Source organism: Danio rerio, chromosome 13 (genome assembly GCF_052040795.2).
Source record: "Danio rerio strain M-AB ecotype USA chromosome 13, GRCz13ab, whole genome shotgun sequence".
In the NCBI taxonomy this organism is placed as follows: Eukaryota; Metazoa; Chordata; class Actinopteri; order Cypriniformes; family Danionidae; genus Danio; species Danio rerio.
In genome coordinates, this window is record NC_141033.1 from 46191073 (window position 1) to 46214264 (window position 23192).

A 23192-nucleotide genomic window follows, 5' to 3' on the forward strand; every position below is an offset into this window, starting at 1 on the left:
GGATTGGCGCAGCCACTACAACGGGCTCTCACACCATCAGATCCAGACCCTTGGTCGCTGGTCTTCTGAAGTTTTCAAATCTTATATACGTCTCAGTAAATACCACCTCAAGAAAGCCCAACAGGCTTTAACCAACCCCCAAGCACCTCCTCGCACGGCTCCAACTCAAAAAGGTGTCTAACAGAGCCTCGACTCTCGCAAGAGTCATCCAAACCAAACCCCGCAGAAGCCCAATTGTCCACCCATTGCACCCTTACATGCTTGCCAAGGACTCCCTCAAGGGCCATTGCAGTTAGCATCTTCTGCAATCACCAATAGCTATTTACAGATGCAGACGTTTGTATCCACATGTTCTTTGCGCATTTACTGCGTTTGTACATATGTATTATATTTGTGCTTGTTCCCTTCTTCCAACTTTTCCAAATCTTTTATCCTTATAACCCTACTTTTCAGCCTCTCGTTCCTTTCTTCTCTACACTCCACTCCTAACTAATCTATTTTACACTCTACCTCTAATGATCTTGTTTCTCCTGTCTAGACTCTTCAGACACCCGAAGGGGCCCCCTTGAGCTCCAACTCTCGCAGGATTCGGCCATAGCGGCCACAGTCCTTTCTTCTTCACGATGTTACCTATTCTTTTTCCGCCTAGACTCTTTCTCCAAGCTCCAAACCCCGCAGGGGTCCGTTCAAGCTAAAACTTCTTCACTCTACTTCAACTACCTCTCTTCTCCTTATGACTCACCCTCTAGCTCTGACCCCCACAGGGATCGCTCCGAGCCCCAATCTCTCGCAAGAGTTATCCAAATCCTCTTTCCCACTCACTGATATCTATCTCCTCCTATCCGCAATCTACCCTCAAGCTCTGACCTCCACAAAGGTCGCTCAGAGCTCCAACTCTCACAAGAGTTACTCTCTTCCACTCACTGCTACCTATCTCCCCCTATCTACACTCTACCCCCAAGCTCTGACCTCCACAGAGGTCGCTTCAAGCTCCAACTCTCGCAAGAGTTACTCTCTTCCACTCACTGCTCCTCCCAGCTACACTCTACCCTCAAGCTCAAACCTCCGCAGAGGTCACTCCTATCTGCACCCTACCCTCAAGCTCAAACCTCCGCAGAGGTCACTCCTATCTACACCCTACCTTCAAGCTCAAACCTCCGCAGAGGTCGCTCCTATCTACACCCTACCCTCAAGCTCAAACCTCCGCAGAGGTCGCTCCTATCTACTCCCTACCCGCAAGCTCTAACCTCCGCAGAGGTCACTCCTATCTACACCCTATCCTCAAGCTCAAACCTCCGCAGAGGTCACTCCTATCTACACCCTACTTTCAAGCTCAAACCTCCGCAGAGGTCGCTCCTATCTACTCCCTACCCTCAAGCTCTAACCTCCGCAGAGGTCACTCCTATCTACACCCTATCCTCAAGCTCAAACCTCCGCAGAGGTCACTCCTATCTATACCCTACCTTCAAACTCAAACCTCCGCAGAGGTCGCTCCTATCTACACCCTACCTTCAAGCTCAAACCTCCGCAGAGGTCGCTCCTATCTACACCCTACCTTCAAGCTCAAACCTCCGCAGAGGTCACTCCTATCTATACCCTACCTTCAAGCTCAAACCTCCGCAGAGGTCGCTCCTATCTACACCCTACCTTCAAGCTCAAACCTCCGCAGAGGTCGCTCCTATCTATACCCTACCTTCAAGCTCAAACCTCCGCAGAGGTCGCTCCTATCTACACCCTACCTTCAAGCTCAAACCTCCGCAGAGGTCGCTCCTATCTACACCCTACCTTCAAGCTCAAACCTCCGCAGAGGTCGCTCCTATCTACTCCCTACCCTCAAGCTCTAACCTCCGCAGAGGTCACTCCTATCTACACCCTACCCTCAAGCTCTAACCTCCGCAGAGGCCGCTCTAAACTCAAACTCTCACAAAGCTCCATCTTTCGTAAGAGCTACTCTCCTCCACTCTCTGCTCCATACCTTCACTCTACTCTGGCCCCCGCAGGGGTCACTTAGAGCTCCAACTCCTACAAGATTCTCTCAAAGTTCTCTTTCACTGCTTCAAACCACCTATTCTCCCCTTCTTCTTAACCCCGAAAACCATGACCCCCGCAGGGGTTCCTTCAAACTCTAACTCCAGCAAGAGTTATTAGAATCCTCTTTTCACCCTTATTAATCCTATCTAATTAATGCCCATGCATTTAACCTCTTTTCTTCTACTATATCCAGCAGCCGGATATAGCTCTAAATTTCCTGCCTTTTGGGGGGTTTTTTCTTCGAATACGCGGCTGCTGTCCCGAGCGATTAATTCTGCATTTTGGGGAGTTCTGAGATCCACCGAGCTCAGGCTCCCTTCTTGCTCTGCCAACGGGAGGAAGCCCCGGGCTCGAGGAGCCCTTGAGCTCGGGGCTCTCTCCCGGGACAGCATGCCAAATAAGCTTTGTAAATCATCAGCTAAGTGTGAACTCTTGAAGTGAAGTTTATTCATAAACTAATTTCGAGAGGATCACGTGCTTATGATTTATCACGTCCAGTCTCGCATTTGCTAATCACTAATCTTCCAATCATACGAGCCCTAAGGCACCATAAATAGTCTAAGTTTCCAGTTCACTTTATCTTCGTTTGGAAGAAACCCCCCTCCTCCCCTATTCTCCTCCTTTACCTGTAATTGGGCGGCACGGCGGTCCAGTGGTTAGCACTGTGAACCACACAGCAAGAATACTGCCGGTCCTAGTTCGATAGGACCGGTGAGTGTTTCTGTGGGGAGTTTGTATGTCCTTCCCGTGTCCGCGTGGGTTTTCCCCGGGCTCTCCGGTTTCCTCCCACCATCCAAAGACATTCAACATACTTAACAATCAAGCTGGTCTAATTCCTTACGTTCCCTTAGCTACAGCGGCAGGGGAGTTCTGAGATCCACCGAGCTCAGGCTCCCTTCTTGCTCTGCCAACGGGAGGAAGCCCCGGGCTCGAGGAGCCCTTGAGCTCGGGGCTCTCTCCCGGGACAGCATGCCAAATAAGCTTTGTAAATCATCAGCTAAGTGTGAACTCTTGAAGCTATAATTGTTCAATAGTCTACAGGACAAACCATCATTATACTGGCCTAATTACCCTAACCTGCCTAGTTAACCTATATAACTTAGTTAAGCTTTCAAATGTCACATTAAGCTGTATAGAAGTGTCTTGTCTTGAAAAATATCAAGTCAAATATTATTTACTGTCATCATGACAAAGATAAAATAAATCTGTAATTAGAAACTATTATGTTTAGAAATGTGTTAAAAATATAAAATATTCATTCTGTTTAACATAAATTGGGGAAATTATATATTTTATTATAAATTATATATATATATATATATATATATATATATATATATATATATATATATATATATATATATATATATATATATATATATATATATGCTAGTTTCTCTGGATTAATGACTTGTTTATGTATTTTAAGTAAAACAAAATTTTATTTTTGTTCTGTAAACTATTGATGACATTTCTTCCAAATAATAATTATAAAAAAAATCATTTTGAGTATTGTTTGGTGACAAAAAACAACATAGAACCGAATTTCTGTGTTTTCAAAAATGTGTTAGGAAATCAATATTAATATAATCCTGGTTTTCAATCACAACTAATGCGGACATTTGCTATTCTGATCATTTGTCATTTTCCACTAACAATAAAATAAAAATACAACAAAAATGACAGTACTTTTATATTAAATTTGAAAGAATTTTTAAAGACTTTTAGAGGAAAAAAAGGTAACATTGACATTTTACTCAAACCCATAAATAAAAAAAAATCGATAAAATCCTGTAGTAAAATCCAGAGAATTTGTTTGTTTTCCAGTTTTTTCTTATTTTTTAATAACTGAACACTTGCAAGAGAATAAGCAGCATAAAGGCTGATTTATACTTCTGCGTCAAGAGCACACTTATGCTCCAGCGCAGACCTCTATTTTAATATTTTATTGAACTAAATGAACTAAATATAATTAACTGTCTGAGATATGAACAAAAACAAGTGATGCATCAAAGTTTGTTTTTAAAAATTAGGAATGGTCATAAAAAATTTAATAATTAGTAAAATTATTTATGAAAATAATTGACATTAAACGACATTAATGATATGATGTAGTTATGGAAACTTTCTTCTATGTTTCTCCATCTGAATTTACAGTGGGTTTCTTTTTTACAACCCCCCTGTCATTGTAAAAAATATCTCAACGGCCAATGCATCAAGTATAAATCAGCCTTGACGGTTATTAGAAATGAGTTATTAAAACTATTATGTTTAGAAATATGTTGAAAAAAATCTTCTCTGTTAAACAGAAATTGGGGGGAAATATACAGGGGGCTAATAATTCAATAATTCTGACTTTAACTGAGTATCAACAGATGATCATCTGGTGTGTGATGTATTGTACTGAGGAGTATTACTGCTTCCGTGTTCGTAGCGTTGTGCTGACAGACTCCTTGCATGACGCTCTCGAATCTTCTCCTTCTCCATCTCCTCTTTCAGGATCATTTTCCCCAAACCAGACTGAATCTGGAAGCAGAAACACGAAGCATTTATATAGGAATACAACTGTACGTCATTTTGCATTGCTGAGCTGTTTCTAACCTTATTAAGATGTTCCTCCTGAATCTGCCTGCGTTTCTGGATCTCCTCCTCATCCTCTTCTTTTGACCTTCTTCTCCCATCTGTTCCTAAACAACAAAATAGAACACTTTCACACACACAAGCCCCTGTAAGTGAACAATGGAAGGGACAGCTAAGGCGAATGAAAAATACATTAGGTTTTTTCTACATACTGACAGCTATTAAAGTACTGAAATGACATGAAGCTTGAGTATTATGTTGATTACACAGAGAGACATGGACAAAGACGACACAAATGTTTGAAGTCAATCTCAGTTTTTGCCCATAACAAGTATACAGTATATATGTACTTAAAACATTGCACGAACGTTACTATTACATTTTTTCTCCATTTAGTCATTTAGCAGTCGCTTTTATGCAAAGCAACTTGTAGTGAAGATAATCAAGCACTTTAAATCATAGGAAAGTTTGAGTATATACAGTTGAAACCAGAAGTTTACATACACTGTAAAAAGGCACTTAACCATTTTTTTAAAAGTCAGATGTTAATGTGACTAAACTTTTTCTCTTTTAGGTAAGTTAGGATTATCAAATTTGTTTCTGTTATGCTTAATAGCAGAATAATGAGAGAGATTTTTTGGGGGGGGGAAATTGTTAAAGTAACTTTTCTTGAAAGTCAAGTTTACATAAAAGAAGATTTTTATGCCTCTGAAAAAGTTTAGATAATGGTGTCAAGGTTTTGGAAGTTTCTGATTGGCTAATTGACAACATGTGAGTTAATTGGAGGCACAATTGTAGAGTAGTATGTAAGGAAAACCTCAAACACTGCTTCACTGACTGACAACATGGGAAAATCAACAAGCCAGAATCAATAAAAAAGCCAGATTACAATTACAATGGGAAAAAGACTAATTATCGGAGTCATGTCCTGTGGTCTGATGGAACTAAGATTGAACTGTTTGGCAATAATGACCAGTATTTGGTCATTTGAAGGACAAAGGGGAAAGCTTACAAGCCTAAGAACACCATCCCAACTGAAGTATGGGGGCGGCAGCATCATGTTGTGGGGCTGTTTTGCTGCAGGAGGGACTGGTCCACTTCACAGCATAGATGGCATCATGAAGAAAGAACGTTATGTAGAAATACTGAAGCAACATCTCAAGACATCAGCCAGGAAATTACAACTTGGCCACAAATGGGTCTTCCAAACAGACCATGACCCTAAGCACACTGCCAAAACAGTTAAAATGTGCTTTAAGGTCAACAGAGTGGATGTTTTGGAGTGGCCATCACAAAGCCCTGATCTCAATCCTATAGAAAATTTGTGGGCAGAGTTGAAAAAGCTTGTGGGAGCAAGACAGCCAACATATCTGACTCATTTACACCAATTCTGTCCGGATGAATGGGACAAAATTCCTTCAGACTATTGTGAGAAGCTTGTGGAAGGATACAAAAAACATTTGACCAAAGTTATACAGTTTAAAAGCAAAGCTAAAAAAATACCAAGGAAATGTATGTAAACTTTTGACTGTCTAGAAATTATGTTAAAAATTCTTAAAAGAAATTTTCTCATTATTCTGGCATTTAACGAATGTTAAATCATTTAGGTAATCCTAACAGACCTAAAATAGTAAACGTTTAGTATGATTTACCATGATTTTTAAAAAAAAATGGTTATATTCCTTTTTTTAGAGTGTATGTAAACTTCTGGTTTCAACTGTACATGCTGTGACAAGTCTAAGCATTTATAGAAAGTTTTAAAGAAAGTTTATTTCAGAATGTTCTCTGATTGCTCACACTATCACAAGTAAATTGTGTTTCTTGATGTTTCAAGAAACATACTAGCCATTTTTTTCTTCTTTTTTGAATGAAAGCTATTTCTACACCAATACCATATTAATAGCATTATACTGCATTTACAAATGTGTGTTAATAAATCAGACTTATATCCTTAGGAAAGGGTTAAAGTTCACCTAAAAATGAAAACTGTCATTTCAGACCCATACTATCTCAAAACACGTTTAAAAAGTCAAGTATTGTTAATAAAACATTAAAGTAAGTTATATTATATAAATTATATATATTTTTGTAAACTGTTCATTTAAAGGAATAGTTCAACCCAAAATGAAAATACTCACCATTTCAAACCTCTGATTTTTTTTTTCTTTTTCGGATGAACACAAAAGAAGATATTTCAAAGAATGTTGGTGTGAATGTTGATGGTTCACACTGACTTCAATAGTAGAGCAAAATATTAAGAACCAATAACAGTTTGACTACATGTGTACTTCAAAATATCTTCTTTTGTGTTGATCAGAGTAAGAAACTCTCCTAAAATGAGCATTTTGCTCAGTTATTTCACTTTAAAGACAATGAAAAGAACTTATTTGTCTCTATTAAAGTAAATAATTGAGCGCAACCACAGGAGTCTGAGAAAAATGCTAATTTTAGAAGAAAATATCTAATGGGATATAGAGGTTTTTGCATCTAAACTCTTCAAATGATGACAGAATTTTTTATTTGTGGTTGATCTGTCCCTTTAACGCAGAGGCATCAAAACAGATGCATTATGGGTGACCACAGTACCTAGGGCAGCGTGAAAGTTGGGGAAGGACCAGCAGTCTGTCTCTATCTTTGTAGGGTAGTCTGGACCAGGAGCGAACGCTGAGGGGAATTTGGCCGATTTGATGATGTCATCAGCGGACTTGCTCTGGGCTGCAAAGGCAGCTGAATCTAGATCAATACATTGGTGGAGCTGGACATCAGTGTGGCTAGACCAATATCTAACCATGTCATAATCCACATAGTAGAAAATCACAAAATAGAAAATGTTTGGTATTGGAGACTATCGGTAGCCTGCTTGCATGCTGAGCATGCATAGCTATAATAATAAAAAAAAACACTCAACATAGGCCATGCAGTAATCAGACAAACCATCACCGGCTTCAAAACACAGTGAATGAGTGTTATTACTGGATCTGACTCACTGAATCCAGCTACAAATGGACTATGACAAAATTAAAGGGGTCATACCATGAAGAATTGCATTTCTTGTTTGAGGGAAACTAATTTAATTAACATTAAATCATAGAGAAAGAAGGGGAAAATAGGGTATATGCCGAAGCATGCTAATAGGACTTTTAATTTGCCAGTAACCTGGGTTAAGCGCTTCCGACGAACTGTATGTCAGCGTAAAACTGGCGTGTTTAAGGTCTGTTTTCTTTAAAAATCAGCCATCTCCACTAGCTGTGTGATATCCGATATAAAGTTGGTTTCAGATTGTACAAGAAGCGCTGCATTAAACTACATTTCCCTCCGCTATGTCTTAATATGAGCATTTATTTTACCCCAGTACATTCAATGGAGCTTCTGCGCTAGCCTGCCAATTCTGACGGGCGCGTGCAAGTAAATGGCTTTTTGTCTCGTTTTACGCTTGAGCAGCTAAATGAATGCCAAAGTTTATTTAACTGAATGTATTTTAGTGACATTACAACATCGATGCTGTAAAAGGAACCGTATAAAATGGAAAAAAGTTCACAAAACTTTTTTCGTAAAACACCGAAAGTTTATCAGTATGGGAAAAACACTAGCTTGGCATATACCCTATACCTTCATGTCAGCTCATAGATCTTTAATTAAATATGAAGCCTGCAAAAAGAAAAACGCACTATCCTATACTACTATTCGTCACAGGATGGCGCCAAACAGTCATAGTTACTAACGGTCAAGACTTCGGAGCAACCGCCTAGTTTAAATACATACAAGTTTATCTGCATGACTCCAGACAGTCTCAACATTAGAAATACGTCGCTATAGTTTAGTTTTAACTAGATACAGATCGACATAAACGACATAACAAACTAAACCAGTGCACATCATTTTTGAAGCCAGAACAAAAATACATGTAGAACTATCTCTAGAACTTAACAGAAAACCTGTAGTTGTGAGCAGGGAGAGATAAATAAATAAATAAATAAATAAATAAATAAATAAATAAATAAATAAATAAATAAATAAATAAATTAATTCATTCATTCATTCATTCATTCATTCATTTATTCATTCATTAATAATAAAAATACATAAAAAAATTTCCCTGTATAAGCGTCAGAGAGAGCTTAATTGTTGCTAATATTTTGATACAATAGCAATTTTATGAGTAAACTTTAAGAGAAATAATCAAAACTGAATGATATGACCCCATAAAATTTAATGAATTTAATTACGCTTTTTAAACTTAGTGTCATTGCTTGTTGACAAATAATACAACTTAGTGTCACTATAGTTTATGACATGACGTTACTGGTTTGAAATAAATAACCTAAAAATCTTGCAACTTTTTTGCAAGTTTTTTTTTTGATGAATATGAATGAGCGCTGATCAGGAGAAGACGCTTTATTGATGGTTGAGTAGCTGATCGGATTATTAATATCTATAAAAAATGAGCTCAGTTGAGAAGACTTCAAACAATACTTACATGTTAACATTGAGGTGGTGTTAAATGGCACACAAGCAGATATTAATGAGGTGGAGACTCACAGTTTCCAAAATAAAAACAAACAAACAAACAAACAAAACACAGGATTATGGTAAAATGACATACAAACATACACAGTCATGGCGTGACATACTACACAATGTCTTGATCTTAAAGAAAACATGCAGTGTTTGCATAAATTGTAAGTATTTTTTTGTATACACATTTATATATTGATATTATATTACTTGTATATTTATTTATTTACACTTCACTATTATTCACAACTGCTAATAGTGATAGTTTAGTGATAGTTTCTATTAAATCTGCATGTTCTGCATTTGTGTTCATTTTGTCACTGTTATTTTTTTAAACTCTGCCTGAAATAATATAGCGAGTTGATAATATGAGGTGTTTGTGACAGAGTATATTAGTGAGATGAAGCAGCTGTGAAACATTGCTTTAGTCTATAAACCAACAGGCGTGTGTTTAATTTTGCACCAACCATAGCACATATGGTCTTGGAAAATCAAATACAGAAATACTGAACACTGCCATTTAACATATTGCATTGGCATTTTGCATATTACATTTCGAAATGAATTTTGCTACTCATATGCTTGCATAAAATCTAACCTCTAAACATTTAATGTAAAACGCTAAGCTTCAAAACCTCAAAGATTCTGAATGACTATACCATGCTGTTTGTAGATCGGGGGCTTCCTGTAGATGTTCATTCCTTGATCTGAAAAAAAAAAGGAAAAAATGTGATGAATTAATTTTAGTTTTTAATATCAGAGATATTTGGTTTTAAAGTCTGTGTGAAATAAAATTTTGCAATGTTTATTTTGCTAACGCACATTTTTTATTTTTAGGTGAACAACTAATCCATGCAAGTGAATCTTCAATTAAAGTTTGACCCTTTTCTTCTGTTTGGATTGGTTGATAGTCTCAAACACAATATTCTTAACCGCGCCCCTCTAACCGTTAGTTTGCTTTGAGGGAATGATGCTCAATAATAAAACCCCGCCCCTACTCAATATTCAGTTTCAGTCTGAAGAACCAAAGACATTATAATAGATAGCTAGACACCCCATAAGCTAGGGCTGGGCGAGATTTTCATTAATTTTCCTTTGGCTGAGTCCCTTTATTCATCAGGGGTAACCACAATGGAATAAACCACCAACTTATTCAGCGTATTTTTTACACAGTGGATGCCCTTCCAGCTGCAATCCAGTACTGGGAAACACTCATACACTTTCACATTCACACACCACGGCCAATTTAGTTTATTCAATTCACCTATAGCGAATGTCTTTGGGCTGTGGGGGAAACCAAAGCACCCAGAAGAAACCCACACCAACACGGGGAGAACATGCAAACTCTGATTTTAAAATCCACAAAAAAAAAAAAAAAAATGCTTGGAGTTTACATTTACATTTAGTCATTTAGCAGACGCTTTTATTCAAAGCGACTTACAAATGAGGACAAGGAAGCAACTTACACAACTATAAAAGCAACAATAAATAAGTGCTGTAGGCAAGTTTCAGGTCTGTAAAGTCTAATAAGGAAAGTATTAGTAAAAATTATTATTATTATTTATTTATTTATTTATTTATTTATTTTTATTTATTTATTTATTTTTTTTTTTTTGAGTACAGTTAGTGGTATATCCAGAAAGGCAATTGCAGATTAGGAAGTGAAGTGGAGTGGAAGTGAAGTGAAGTTGAAGTTGAAGGTTATTAACCTATTTCACCTTATCATAATTATAATTATAGAACATAAAACAGCTGATTAAAATGTTATTGCTCGATTGAATGGGTGTTTTCAGTGGTTATCAGCTGATATAAGGTAAGGTAAGGTAAGGTAAAACTTTATTGTCCCAGTTGGGGAAATTTGTCTTGGGCTCTTGCCCTCAGCTGCAGTCATCACAAACATGGACAAAACAATAAACATACAAAACACAAATAAGTAATTCAATAAAAGTTACAAGCCTCACTCCATGTACACATAAATAAGCAAACTGATACTCTCAATCTAAGCCACCACTATTATTTAATAGCTTAATGCTCGTAGGATAAAAATAATTTTTACATCTGTTTAATCTACAGCAAGGTACTCTGAATCTTTTCCCCGAGGGTAACAACTCATATTCCATGTGCAGAACATGTGATACGTCACAAACTATTTACTATTTACTACTTACCTTAATGCATCCAGTTCATACATATCCTGTAGTAACATCAGCTCTGATACACCTATAATTTTCCAGGCAGTGTGAAATAAAGGAACTACTTTATGTCACGGTTGCAGGTTTGTGCGCTCTTCCGGAGTGTCTGTTTGATCATGTGGGTTTGTTTTGTTTTTTGGTGCCCACGTGTATTTGTTTTGGTCATGTGTTTTGAGGGCACTCAGTTGGTTTGATTAGTTCGCCAGCTGATGCTCATTTTCGTGCCTATATATGTGCGAAGTTTTCTGTGTTTCCTTGTCAGTTCGTTACGTGTGCTTATGTGTTCATTTGTCTATGCTCAGGCCTGTCTGATCCCTGCTCTGGTTTCTCCTAGCCCTAGCAACGCACTCTTTTGTTACAGTTATCTTTAGTGTGTACTTGGATCCATCTGGACTTTCTTTGTTTGTGACACTTTAGATCTCAGCTGTACAGACAAGTTGCCGAACCAAGCTGTGATACCGTACCTTATCAAACTCTCAAACGCAGCCTTATAGAACATGATCATACATTTCTGATCCACTCCATAAATTCTTAGACGTCTTAAAAAATACAGTCGTTGCTGAAGCTTACTACAGAGATTATCAACATGTATATGCCATTTTAGTGAGTTATCAAAAAAGACACCAAGACATTTATATGACGTCACCTGTGTGATGGTTTGAGTTTTGATGGTCACAGGCCTATGATCACCAATTCATCAAAGATATGGGCTAGGATCAAATGGCTGATATCATCCATCCACATGGCTAATCAGCTATAGATCACATATGGCTGCAGCCGGGACGAGAATTATTTATATTATTTATTACAATTCCCATTAATTGTATTTTATTAACGTCTACCCCTACACCAACCCTAAACCCAACCATCGCAGTAATGTAAAAACAGATCTGGATCTGGAGTCTTCGCTATTTGTATAGCTGGTTAACCATGTGGATATAGGTTCCTACTGATGGTTCTCCGGTCCCACTTTATATTAAGTGGCCTTAACTAATATGTACTTACACAGGATCTAATAGTTTGTTACAATGTACTTATTGTGTAAATACATGTATTTACTTTGTTCTTATGCTTAAATACATGCATGTAACTACATTTGTAATTAACTTTTGTAATTACATTTGTAAATACACTGTTGACCATCCCTGACACCTTAACCCACCCTTAAACCTACCCACACCACCAAACCTGTCCATAACCCAACCTCTATCCCAAATCAAAGCACCACAAGTGTTCTCAAATACATTATAAACACAGTAAGTACACTGTATTTATTTTTTGATGTAAGTACATAGTAGTTAAGGACACTTAATATAGAGTGGGACCAGTTCCTATTGAAGGTTCTTACTGGCCCATATCTATCAGCTGATAATCACTGATAACTGATAACCAGAGATAACATTCGAAGCGGGTGATATAAAAATGATAAAGAACATTCATTTAAAAAGTTAATTTATGATTGCATACAAGACTTTTATAATAATAATAACAACAACAACAACAATAATAATAATAATAATAATAATAATAATAATAATAATAATAATAATAATTTAAATTACACCATTTTATATAATTGCAGTGAAAGTAAACCCCTTATGATTGTTAAAAAGGGGACATTTTCAAGATGATTTTTTATTTTTAATGAACATGCATTCAGAGGTTTATTCATTTTTATTTCAACTGTTCACACTTAGCTGATGATTGATTATAAAGCTTGTTTGACATGCTGTCCTGGGAGAGAGCCCTGAGCTCATAAGATCCTCGTGCCCGGGGCTCCCTCCCATTTGCAAGGCGAGAGGTGATTTTAAGCTCAGGTAGATCTCGAGATATCTCCTGCTGTGGTAGCTAAAGAACAGATAGTGATTGCTCTTAAGAGATAACTACTTACTAGGAGCATGTTTATGTTGCCGATTTGGATTAGTCAATTAACTTAAGCTGCATGATTTTGGATGGTGGAAGGAAACCAGGGAACCCGGGGAAACCCACGCGAGCACAGGGAGAACGTGTAAACTCTGCACAGAAACGTCGGCTGGCTTGGGAAGGACTAGGACAAGTGACCTTCTTGCTGTGAGGCAACAGTGCTAACCACATGGCCACCGTGCCACCCACCTAGGAAAGGATGATAAGAAGGGGTGGAAGGGGGGATTCTTCAAAATGAAAATGGCTGTTATATTGAACTTAGGGTATTTATATGGTGGGAAGAAACCTGGAAGTATTGCCTGAGTCACAAAGGAACGTTGTGTACCTGGCTGTATATCTTATCAGCAAAGAAAAAGTGACACAAATGGATCATTTCCCCACCTTCCTAGTGACCCGAAGGTCCATTCTGAATGGATAGTATAGTAAATAAAATGGGATATCAGACCTCATTTTCAGCTAAGTTAAGAGAAATAGCACTAGTTAGCTAATGTTTTCTTTCCCAAACACATTTTAGATGCCATTTATTAAACTCAGGTTAATGAACTGATTCTTTCACTATATGAGACTCGTCAGGTCAAGTTTTTCAAGAGGTGACATTTAGCTGATGATAGATTATAAAGCTTGTTTGTCATGCTGTCCTGGGAGAGAGCCCTGAGGTCATAAGATCCTCGAGCCCGGGGCTCCCTTCAAATTGCAGGGCAAGAGGTTAATGGATAAAACACTCGAGTTAATCGATATAATTGATTCATCGCCCAGTCCTGCCATAAGCCGCTGGATGGTACGTCAATGTCGCCGCCATCTTAATCCGGTTCACTGTTATATCTCTTAAAAGAGATTATGATAAAATTCCTGAAATATTTGCTTATTGAAGCTGTTTAAATGGTCGGACAGTAAAACTAGTTTCTGGAAATTACATTTCACAGGTTTTTATACCATAAAATTCCAAAACAGGCTCATTCTGAAAACGTAGTCCCATGGACATTTCTGGAAACCGCGAATTATGTAGCCGGAGGTATGTAGGTACATTGTTTTTTAACAAATGCTACAGGGCAGTATGACGCAGTTTCTTTTCGCGCTTACCAGTTGACCACGTGCGTAGGACTTTTCCACCACAACCAGTTTGTCCCATTAGTTCATCATGTACTGTACGTTGGAGGACTTGAGACGCAGAGAGGAGTTGACCATGATGACAACGGGGTTTGAGTATGGGAAAGAGTGGTTCCAGACAGGGCCGGAGTGGGACTCTTTTTTAGCCCTGGAGTTTCAAGCCTTAGACCGGCCCACCTCAGTTCACCACTGACTATATTAAGATAAGGTCATCTCCAATTCAGTTTCTAATTACACTATCACGTCTTTTTTTGAGAAAACAGCTGTTTTAGAACTTTAAATGTTCAACAACCCTTACAATATTATATGTCTTAACAATAAAAAAAGAAAAAAAAAAGTTAATCAGATGAGGACCGAACCCGGGTTGGCAGCATCATAACCTAACGTGCTAACCACTTTACCACAACATCTGTACGTTGGATGGTGACTCATCTGGTTATATCATCATTAACCTGCAGACTGTATCTTGCTCAAGAGTAAAATAGATAAAAAGGCTACGAGAAAATAGATAAAAAGAGCAGAGCTGCGGTAAAATAATGAATAAGAAGGCTGTGGTCAAGTAAATAAATAAATTATTTTTAAAAAGTGTGACTGCTAAGAGCGACAGATTCTGGAGCTAGGGACACCGGCCCTCGCGGCCAAAAAACCGACCGGCTCATCGGGAATTCTCCCGGTCCTCCCGATTAGCCAATCCGGGCCTGGTTCCAGAAATCAGATAAGACAAAACAGAATCCAAAAAATAAAATGAATAAGTTAATAAGAGGGTAAGAATGTGGTAAAATCCGAAAACGTGGTAAAAATCAGACGAGGGCTTTTCTTTTTCTGGACTGCTTTTGTAAATTGTTTGTTGGGTTTAGAGAAGTAAGCGGGCGGGTCAATTGATAAAATTGGGTGGGTTCAGGGAAGGAGGAGGGTGGGTCAGTTGGCCAGTCAATCAGACAGACAGTCAGTCAACAGTGGGTTTACGCGAGAACATTGGGCGCGAATGGCACTGGCGAGAAAAATTAGAGTTATAAAAAAAGAGGAAACAAAAACTACAAAAATATGTACCTCCCGGGACGTATTTCGCGGCCTCCAGAAATGTCCATAGGACTACGTTTTCAGAATGAGCCTGGGTTGTAAAATTCACATAACAAGTTTGAGCTTTACTTTTAAGTAACTGAAGTTTTTTCACACTGTATAATTATAAATGGTTAATAAATACAATTGTTATTGTATTTTTATATCTGAGAAAACAGCAGCTCCTCCATTCAGTTGCATCTGTTACAGCTCAGTCATGACCGAATAAAGATGGCAGCTGCCTGGCAAAAATGAAAACAACAGACCGCAGCGGAAAAAGAGGCGCTTGCTTTATATTATAATGTCTATGAGAACTACATTAACATACTGAAATAAGTCTCAGCAACTTGCGATTCACACAGACTTTAAACAGACGGCAAAATGGCATTGGTAAACATAAAAACATTCAAACTGACAGCAACATCAGGATGTCCGATTATCAAAATAACAAACAATTTATACATTTTCTGAACAGAAAACGTGCTTGGTGTGTTCCTCGTGCACATTTTTCATTTCTGGCAGAGCTGTGGCCTTAGAACAGAGACATAACCAAAAACAGAAAGAGTGAATTGTGAAATTTAGACAGACGGCATGCTGGGATTGACACACAGCAGCCTCTGGGAGACTCCCACAGTACCTGGCAGGTGGAAATGTTTAGGAGTCAGAAGGAGAGGAGGAGTGCTGGAGCCTGGAGAACTCCTGCCGCTAGATGGCTCAGTGCCTCCAATCACAAACACGAACATCAGTGAAAGCAGAAGAGCTCAGATTACAGCTGCATGGGCCTAATACACAACTCCACATTCCAAAGTGCTAATATATATCTAATATATAGACAGTTCTGTCTGGCTCTCAAATCTGATTGGCTGAGAGCAGTGCCATATTAAAGCAATATCAGCACTTGTACAGCCTCTTCACCCTTGTGTATTACTCCGCCCACACTAGTACTAAAGAGGAACTACGTCTACTGCCTTCCACCAGTGCTGATATACAGCCATATAGCACTGCTACTCGTGTGATATTGCTCATATATTAGGTACCTCAAACTTTCATGTTAACTCACGGTGCATCAACTAATGTTAACAAGCATGAATTCGGATGCATTAGTAAATGTTGAATGATGATTAATAAATTCTGTAGAAGCATTGTTCATAATTACTTCATGCTAGTAACTAACATTAATGAAACCTTATTGTAAAAGTGACCAAATAAGTAAATAAATAATTAAAAGATGACTTTATAATTTGATTCATATGCATAAATGCAGTATTTAATGCAATTTAAGTTTAATCCATGAAAGGAAAAGAATCACTGATTGGATTAAGCATTACTGTCAGTGTTGATTTCTCACCGGGTCTGTGGAAGTGTTGTGGTGAGCGGGACAGGGTTGGTGTGTAATTGTGGCGGCTGTAAATGGGAGAACCAATGGAGCCTTGACTCGTCGACCTGTGGAGGATTCGTTCTCTCATGTCATAGTAGCCCTGCACAAAACACACAAAACAACAACAAAACTATTTTATTAAATACAAAATAAATAGCATACACAATTCAAAACTAGATGTTATAAATTATTTCTGATATTAATCAATTCTGGATTCATTTCCCCATTAAAAATTAAAATATAATTTCATTATATTATGAAATATGTTTAAATGCAAAATAAAACTACACATCTAACTTACCTCAGCAGATGGTGTGGGTGACCTGGTCTGAAACAACATGAAAATAAATATAAGTATCTTTGAATTTATTACTTATGGGTTTGAGAATAGGTCTGAAAACATTTCTAATTAAAAAAAAAAAAAAATATATATATATATATATATATATATATATATATATATATATATATATATATACCTAATGTTTTTCACTGACAATAGTTTTCATGCTAAATATATAATATACAGCTGAAGTCAGAACTATTAGCCCTCCTGTTTATTTTTTTCCCAATTTCTGTTTAACAGACAGATTTTTAACACATTTCTAAGCATAATAGTTTATAAAACTCATTTTTAATAACTGATTATTTTATCTTTGCCAGGATGACAGTGAATAATATTTGACAATATATATATATATATATATTTTTTTTTATTTATTTAAAGGCTTAACTAGGTTAATTAGGTTAACTAGGCAGGTTAGGGATATTAGGCAAGTTATTGTATAATGATGGTTTGTTTTGTAGACTATCGAAAAAAAATATATATAGCTTAAAGGGGCTAATAATTTTGACCTTGAATGGTGTTTTTTCATGGACTCGCTCCAGAAGAAAAAATGTCCTTGCTCTGTTAAAAATTATATGGGAAATTTTTAAAAAAGAAAAAAAAATTCAAAAGAGGGCTAATACTTCTGACTTCAACTCTATATAATAAGACCGGTTATAAGTCGGAATTTGCCACAAAGCATTAAATAAAATATTTTTCATGGTAGCATAAGAAGTGTAATATCAGCTTAAATGTATAGTGATTAAAAAGTGCATAAAACTAATAAAAATTAAAACAGTACAACATAAAACATTATAACAATACTGATAATCTACTGAGACACCACTGAAAACAACATGACTGTAATATTGTTATAAATGACCAAACCACAAAACCCCTACAATCTACCTCAACACTGCTAGTTAATAGTGTCTGGCTGTTGCACATGCACGCTCAGACACTCAGACCTTCCCTCTTTCTCATTTCCTTGGAAGTTCATCATTGATTACAATACACAAGTGTCCACTACTGGCAGAACATCTAAATCAGGGGTCTGGCCTGCAGGCCATTTGCACTCACTTTTTGGACCCTACTTGACATTTAAAGTACTGTACTATATATTCGGGTTACTCATTTATGGCTCCTAAACTCTGTAATAGCCTTCCTGATAATTTCAGAGGTTCAGACACACTCTCGCAGTTCAAAACTAGATTAAAGATCTGTTTAGTAAAGCATACACTCAATGCATCACATAGTATGACGCATGAATGTGCCCCACACAGGTTTCTGCATCTCGTTTAGATACACTATGAACAGCAGCTATGCTAATTATTCTCATTATTCTCTATTTCCACCTGGGGATACTCATCCCGAGGCCCACAGAGACTATGCAGTGCCACTGGCATTCTGGGACATATAGGTACTGGAGTGAAGACATGAAGCCGACTTACTCCATCGGTCAAAATCGAGGAGTCGAGATTATGTTAGCTTCCCTCATTTACTTGACGAAGTGGAACACACTTCAAAATGGCTTTGGGGATTCTCCCGAGGGAACAAGGGAAGAGAAGTTTGCAAGTGCGTGTCTAAAATTGGAGTGGAGCGCAGCAATGCACTCTCAGACACAAGCACTGAATAAATGAAATGGCGTCACTGTGAGGGTGAGGTGTAGATGTTCTTTTCTCCTCCTAGTTTGCATCCGCAGTGACATTTGAGACAACACCAAACAACACATCGAAATGATCAATGTGTGAACGTGACCGACTTACTCTGTCATCAGGCATGGGTGAAGACTCTCTCCTGGAGCTCTGAAGCTGTCAACAGAACAAAAAAATGTTGTGTTGAGATAATAATGTTGAGGTAAATATGAAATGTAAGTAAATCAAAATCATTTTAATATGCATTTTCTACAGGCCTAAGTTGTTCCCATACAATTTGATGACTGGCACCTATAATGCTGTCTAGATAGAAGGTTCACTAGGGTTTGGAATGAGGCTTGTGTTTGACTTATTTATTTTGGTTTTTACCTCTGCCACACTCTCTCTCTCCTCGGACTCATCCAGGGATGTGGTGTAAAGTGGCTCATAGTTGATTAGATCTGGACGCTCAATGTCATAAATGGCTTTGACCTTGGGAATGGCTGCTAAATCCCTGTAATCAAGGATCTCATTGTCTACTTTTGCCTAGAAGGACACAAACACAGACAGGGAGTCACAAGGACGTTTCTACATGACAGCAGTGGAAACTCATTTTTAGAAATAGCCTCTAATGCATCAATCTGATCATAAGTACACCAAAAAATACTGCCAAAAAGCCACTTGAGCTTGTGTGTTACAGTGATGTTGTGCTTTAATAAGGTAACTATTTGTGTCAGCACTGCTGTCAGGATTCACAATGACAGGAAAGAGTTATCTAGTGGGACTTCAATCGTTTTTAACATTCAAAAAGTTACTCAGTTAGGGTGTACTCATATTATGTACAGTTGCCTTGAACTGGGCCAAAGCACACTTGTCCCCCCTCCCATCGTTTGATATGCAGTGGCACACAGTCAAATATTTCTCCAAATAGATCAGCCAGTTTTGACGCTCTGCAGGAATTAGGAGGTTTGCTGAAGGTGCAGCTGTCGTACAGTAAGGGGGTTTGCGTCTTTAATAAACTACGACATTTTGCGTTCATTGAACAGTAAGAATGATTAATAAATCCGTATCAAACAACCCCTTACGCCCCATTCACACGGGGCTTCAGCATCAATGCTTAACAGAGGGCGTGTCTGAAGTTGGGGGTGAGGCGATTGTCATAGCAGCGTCAGCCAATGAAATTAATCAGCAATAGGCCACTGTTTGATCTGGTTTATTTGCATACAGCGATCTAATTGGCTGATGCTTCGGTTGGAGCTTAAAAAGTTGAGCAAGTCCCAACTTATGCAGCGAGCAATGCCTCTGAAGCCGCGCCGACGGACCCACAATGCAGTTCGGCAACGCCTGATGTCACGGTTTGGATAGCATAGTGTGAGTAGGCCCTTAATCAGCTAAGCTAGTATATAACTTTTCTAAAAGCACATAAGCTGCTGTTACAAAAATATGGACTGGTAAGAATCTGAAGAGAACATTTTTGGAAGAAAACTCTTTTGCTTCCCATGGTATTTAATACAATTATTATTACAATTCACAATTAATTAATGTACACTCGCCGGCCACTTTATTAAGTACACCATACTAGTACTGGGTTGGAGCCCCAGATTCTGACCCTGCCATCCGAATGTCGCAGTAGAAAGAGAATCCTCAGACCAGGCAACGTTTTATCAATCTTCTATTGTCCAAATTTTGGTGAGCCTGTGCGAATTGTAGCCTCAGTTTCCTGTTCTTAGCTAACTGGAGGGGCACCCGGTGTGGTCTTCTGCTGCTGTAGCCCATCTGCCTCAATGTTGGACGTGTTGTGCGATCAGAGATGCTCTTCTGCATACCTCAGTTGTAACAAGTGGTTATTTGAGTTACTGTTGCCTTTCTATCAGCTCAAACCAGTCTGGTCATTCTCCTCTGGCCTCTTTTCGAAGCAGAGAAATGGTTGTGCATGGAAATCCCAGTAGATCAGCAGTTTCTGAAATACTCAGACCAGCCTGTCTGGATAGGTGTACTTAATAAAGTGGCTGTGGAGTGTATTTGAAAATGTAATGTATTCATGTGATTCAAAGCTGAACATCCTTCAGAAATCATTCAAACAAGCTGATTTAGTGCTGTCTTGTTACTTATTATGTAAAGTATTTTTGTTTTTTCTTTAGGATTTTTTAATAGATTATAAAAAAACATTTAGAAAAATAAACCTTTTGTAAAATTATGTTTTCTTTCCATGCCAGAGAATATTTAATTTGATTGTGTCTATAAATAAATTTTTTAATATAAATTAGGGTTAAGCATTTGTCATTATATCTAACTCTGCATTTAAAAAAATATCTGTGGTATTTCCTGGTAATATGGTGTAATATGGTCACGTATGGTATTGACTGTAAGATGCATGAACTGATGTACTGTACTTACATAAATGGTGTGACCCGGTGAGCTAGGTATGCTTGAACCAGGTCTGGAACATATACTCTCGGACGACGAGCGTGTCGGCTGTGGAACAAGCACAGGTTTAGAACCAATAACCAATATTCAGAATCAGAATCAGATTCAACATAATCATTCAGAAAAACATCTGCAGAGAAGACTAGAAAATCATTATTTTGCACTTAAATTGCAGGTTGCTCAAGTGATGTGAAGAAGAGATTTTAAAGAATGCTAGTAACCATTAGCCTTTGACTTTCATTGTTCTTTTCTTTCTGCTATGTCAATGGCTACTGCATTCCAACATTCTTTAAAACATCTTCTTTTGCATTAAAGATATTCAAACTTTCATTTGTTTTGCGAGCTATGCCTTTACAACAAAATATACAGATCAAACCAAAAAAAGAGTCCCATGCATACTTTGTAGCATCATAAGACCAATTTTTCTTAAGAAAAACACAGACCTGTAAATAATGGTTTATTATGAAGGAAAGAATTAGATAAATGAAAGAAGGGGTGTGTGATATTTACTGTAACTGAAATGATTTTCATTTCAACATGATCATGTATTTCCAAGTGAAACGGAATATTGAAGAGGGGGGTGGGGCTTTATTTTTGTGCTCATCCTCTCATCTTTGATTGTATTGACTAAGCATAGTTCGCCCAAGCCATCAAACTGACATCATCGGAGAAGGACTGCTATTCCAGAGAGGAAGCAAATGGTTCGATTTTGATTAAAGATTACCAAAACAAAAAGTTTTTTGTTAGTTGCATAACTTTCATGGATTAATTGTCAATTTGTTTATTAATGCAGACTTTAATAATGTAAAAGCTAACATAGTCACCAGCACAAAAAAAAATCTTGAGTCCAAAAAAAAATTGTTAATTAATAATGAAGCCTATTTTAATGTGGCTGACAAGCCATTATATATAAAATAAACAAATAAGACTTTCTCCAGAAGAAAAAAAAAATATTATCATATATACTGTGAAAATTTCTTTGTTAAGCATAATTTGTTAAGCATAATTAAATAAAAATATTTTAAAAAGAAAAAAAATCTAAGAGGGGGGTGGGGGGCAAATAGTACTGTGTATATATATATATATATATATATATATATATATATATATATATATATATATATATATATATATATATATATATATATCCAGCAATTTTCCAGATGAAACGTAACATAACCAGTAAATTGACAGAATTCTGCTGTGTCTAAACAACACATTTTTTAACTCACCGGTAGATTTGTTACAGTAATTCTGCAGAAAGTTATTGGTATTTTAACTCAACCTCACAAAGAAATGTAACTATTTTATCTATTATCAGGAAAGTGCAACCCAGAGTCATTCTGATTATGTACCCTTATATACAATTCTGGAGAGCGCAAAATACGTACCAGGAGCTATTTTTTTGCTTTCGCAAATCCACTAAAGGCCCCTGTGTATGCTTTTTGAGATCTCAAATTTTTCTCCTGAGTGCCATTTATGCCTGCTGTTCTCACGTAAATCCATCAGAGGCTGCTGTTGACTGACTGACTGACCAATCAACTGACCCACCCTCCTCCTTCCGTAAACCCAACAGACAGTGTTTCAAAAAGCACAGATTGACTCGATTGAGCAAACATGTTTTTAGGCTTTTGTTTTTTGTGCTACCTTCTTTCTGGAACCGTTCTTCACAGTGGTAAAGCAGTCCACAGGAAAGTAAGAATTCAGCCAGTAAGCGTGAAAAGGACAAGTCATACCCCATATCATTCATTTTAAAAGTAAAATGCAGCCATACATTCCTCTGGCTACATAATTACCAATCTCCAGAAATGTATAGGATTACGTTTTCAGAATGAGCCTATGTTGGAAAAGTGGCTCATGAAAACATACAATTTGTAAAAGGAGGCATTCACCAAAAACTTAACCATAACCCTACCTCTCATCTTCGTGTCGGGAGATGAGCAAATCAAAATATATGAATGAGATTGGACAACTGATTAGAAATTTCACTCTAAATCACTAAATCTAAATGTTACGGATTG

General features: G+C 37.5%; 1 protein-coding gene and 1 long non-coding RNA gene across 52 annotated transcripts in view; one reads left to right on the forward strand and one right to left on the reverse strand.

The window, feature by feature from the left end:
* The window catches only part of ablim1a (actin binding LIM protein 1a), a 110724-nt gene that overhangs the window by 17071 nt on the left and 70461 nt on the right, over nt 1-23192 (reverse strand). For 11 of the 51 annotated variants that reach the window (XR_015504848.1, XR_015504843.1, XR_015504860.1 and 8 more), the window contains 9 exons: nt 21142-21219; nt 19135-19290; nt 18877-18921; nt 17087-17113; nt 16756-16885; nt 9786-9833; nt 7198-7326; nt 4633-4718; nt 4449-4557 (listed from right to left, as the gene is read on the reverse strand). Coding sequence is in view for 6 of the 51 variants with exons in the window: in XM_087277248.1 (XP_087133374.1) it covers nt 4449-4557; nt 4633-4718; nt 7198-7326; nt 9786-9833; nt 16756-16885; nt 17087-17113; nt 18877-18921; nt 19135-19290; nt 21142-21219 (808 nt within the window). In the remaining 45 variants the exon portion in view is untranslated. 51 annotated transcript variants of the gene reach the window in all.
* LOC147834293 (uncharacterized) lies at nt 17509-22090 on the forward strand. The gene is made up of 2 exons (XR_015506364.1): nt 17509-19789; nt 19853-22090. It is a non-coding gene; the product is annotated as an uncharacterized LOC147834293 (long non-coding RNA).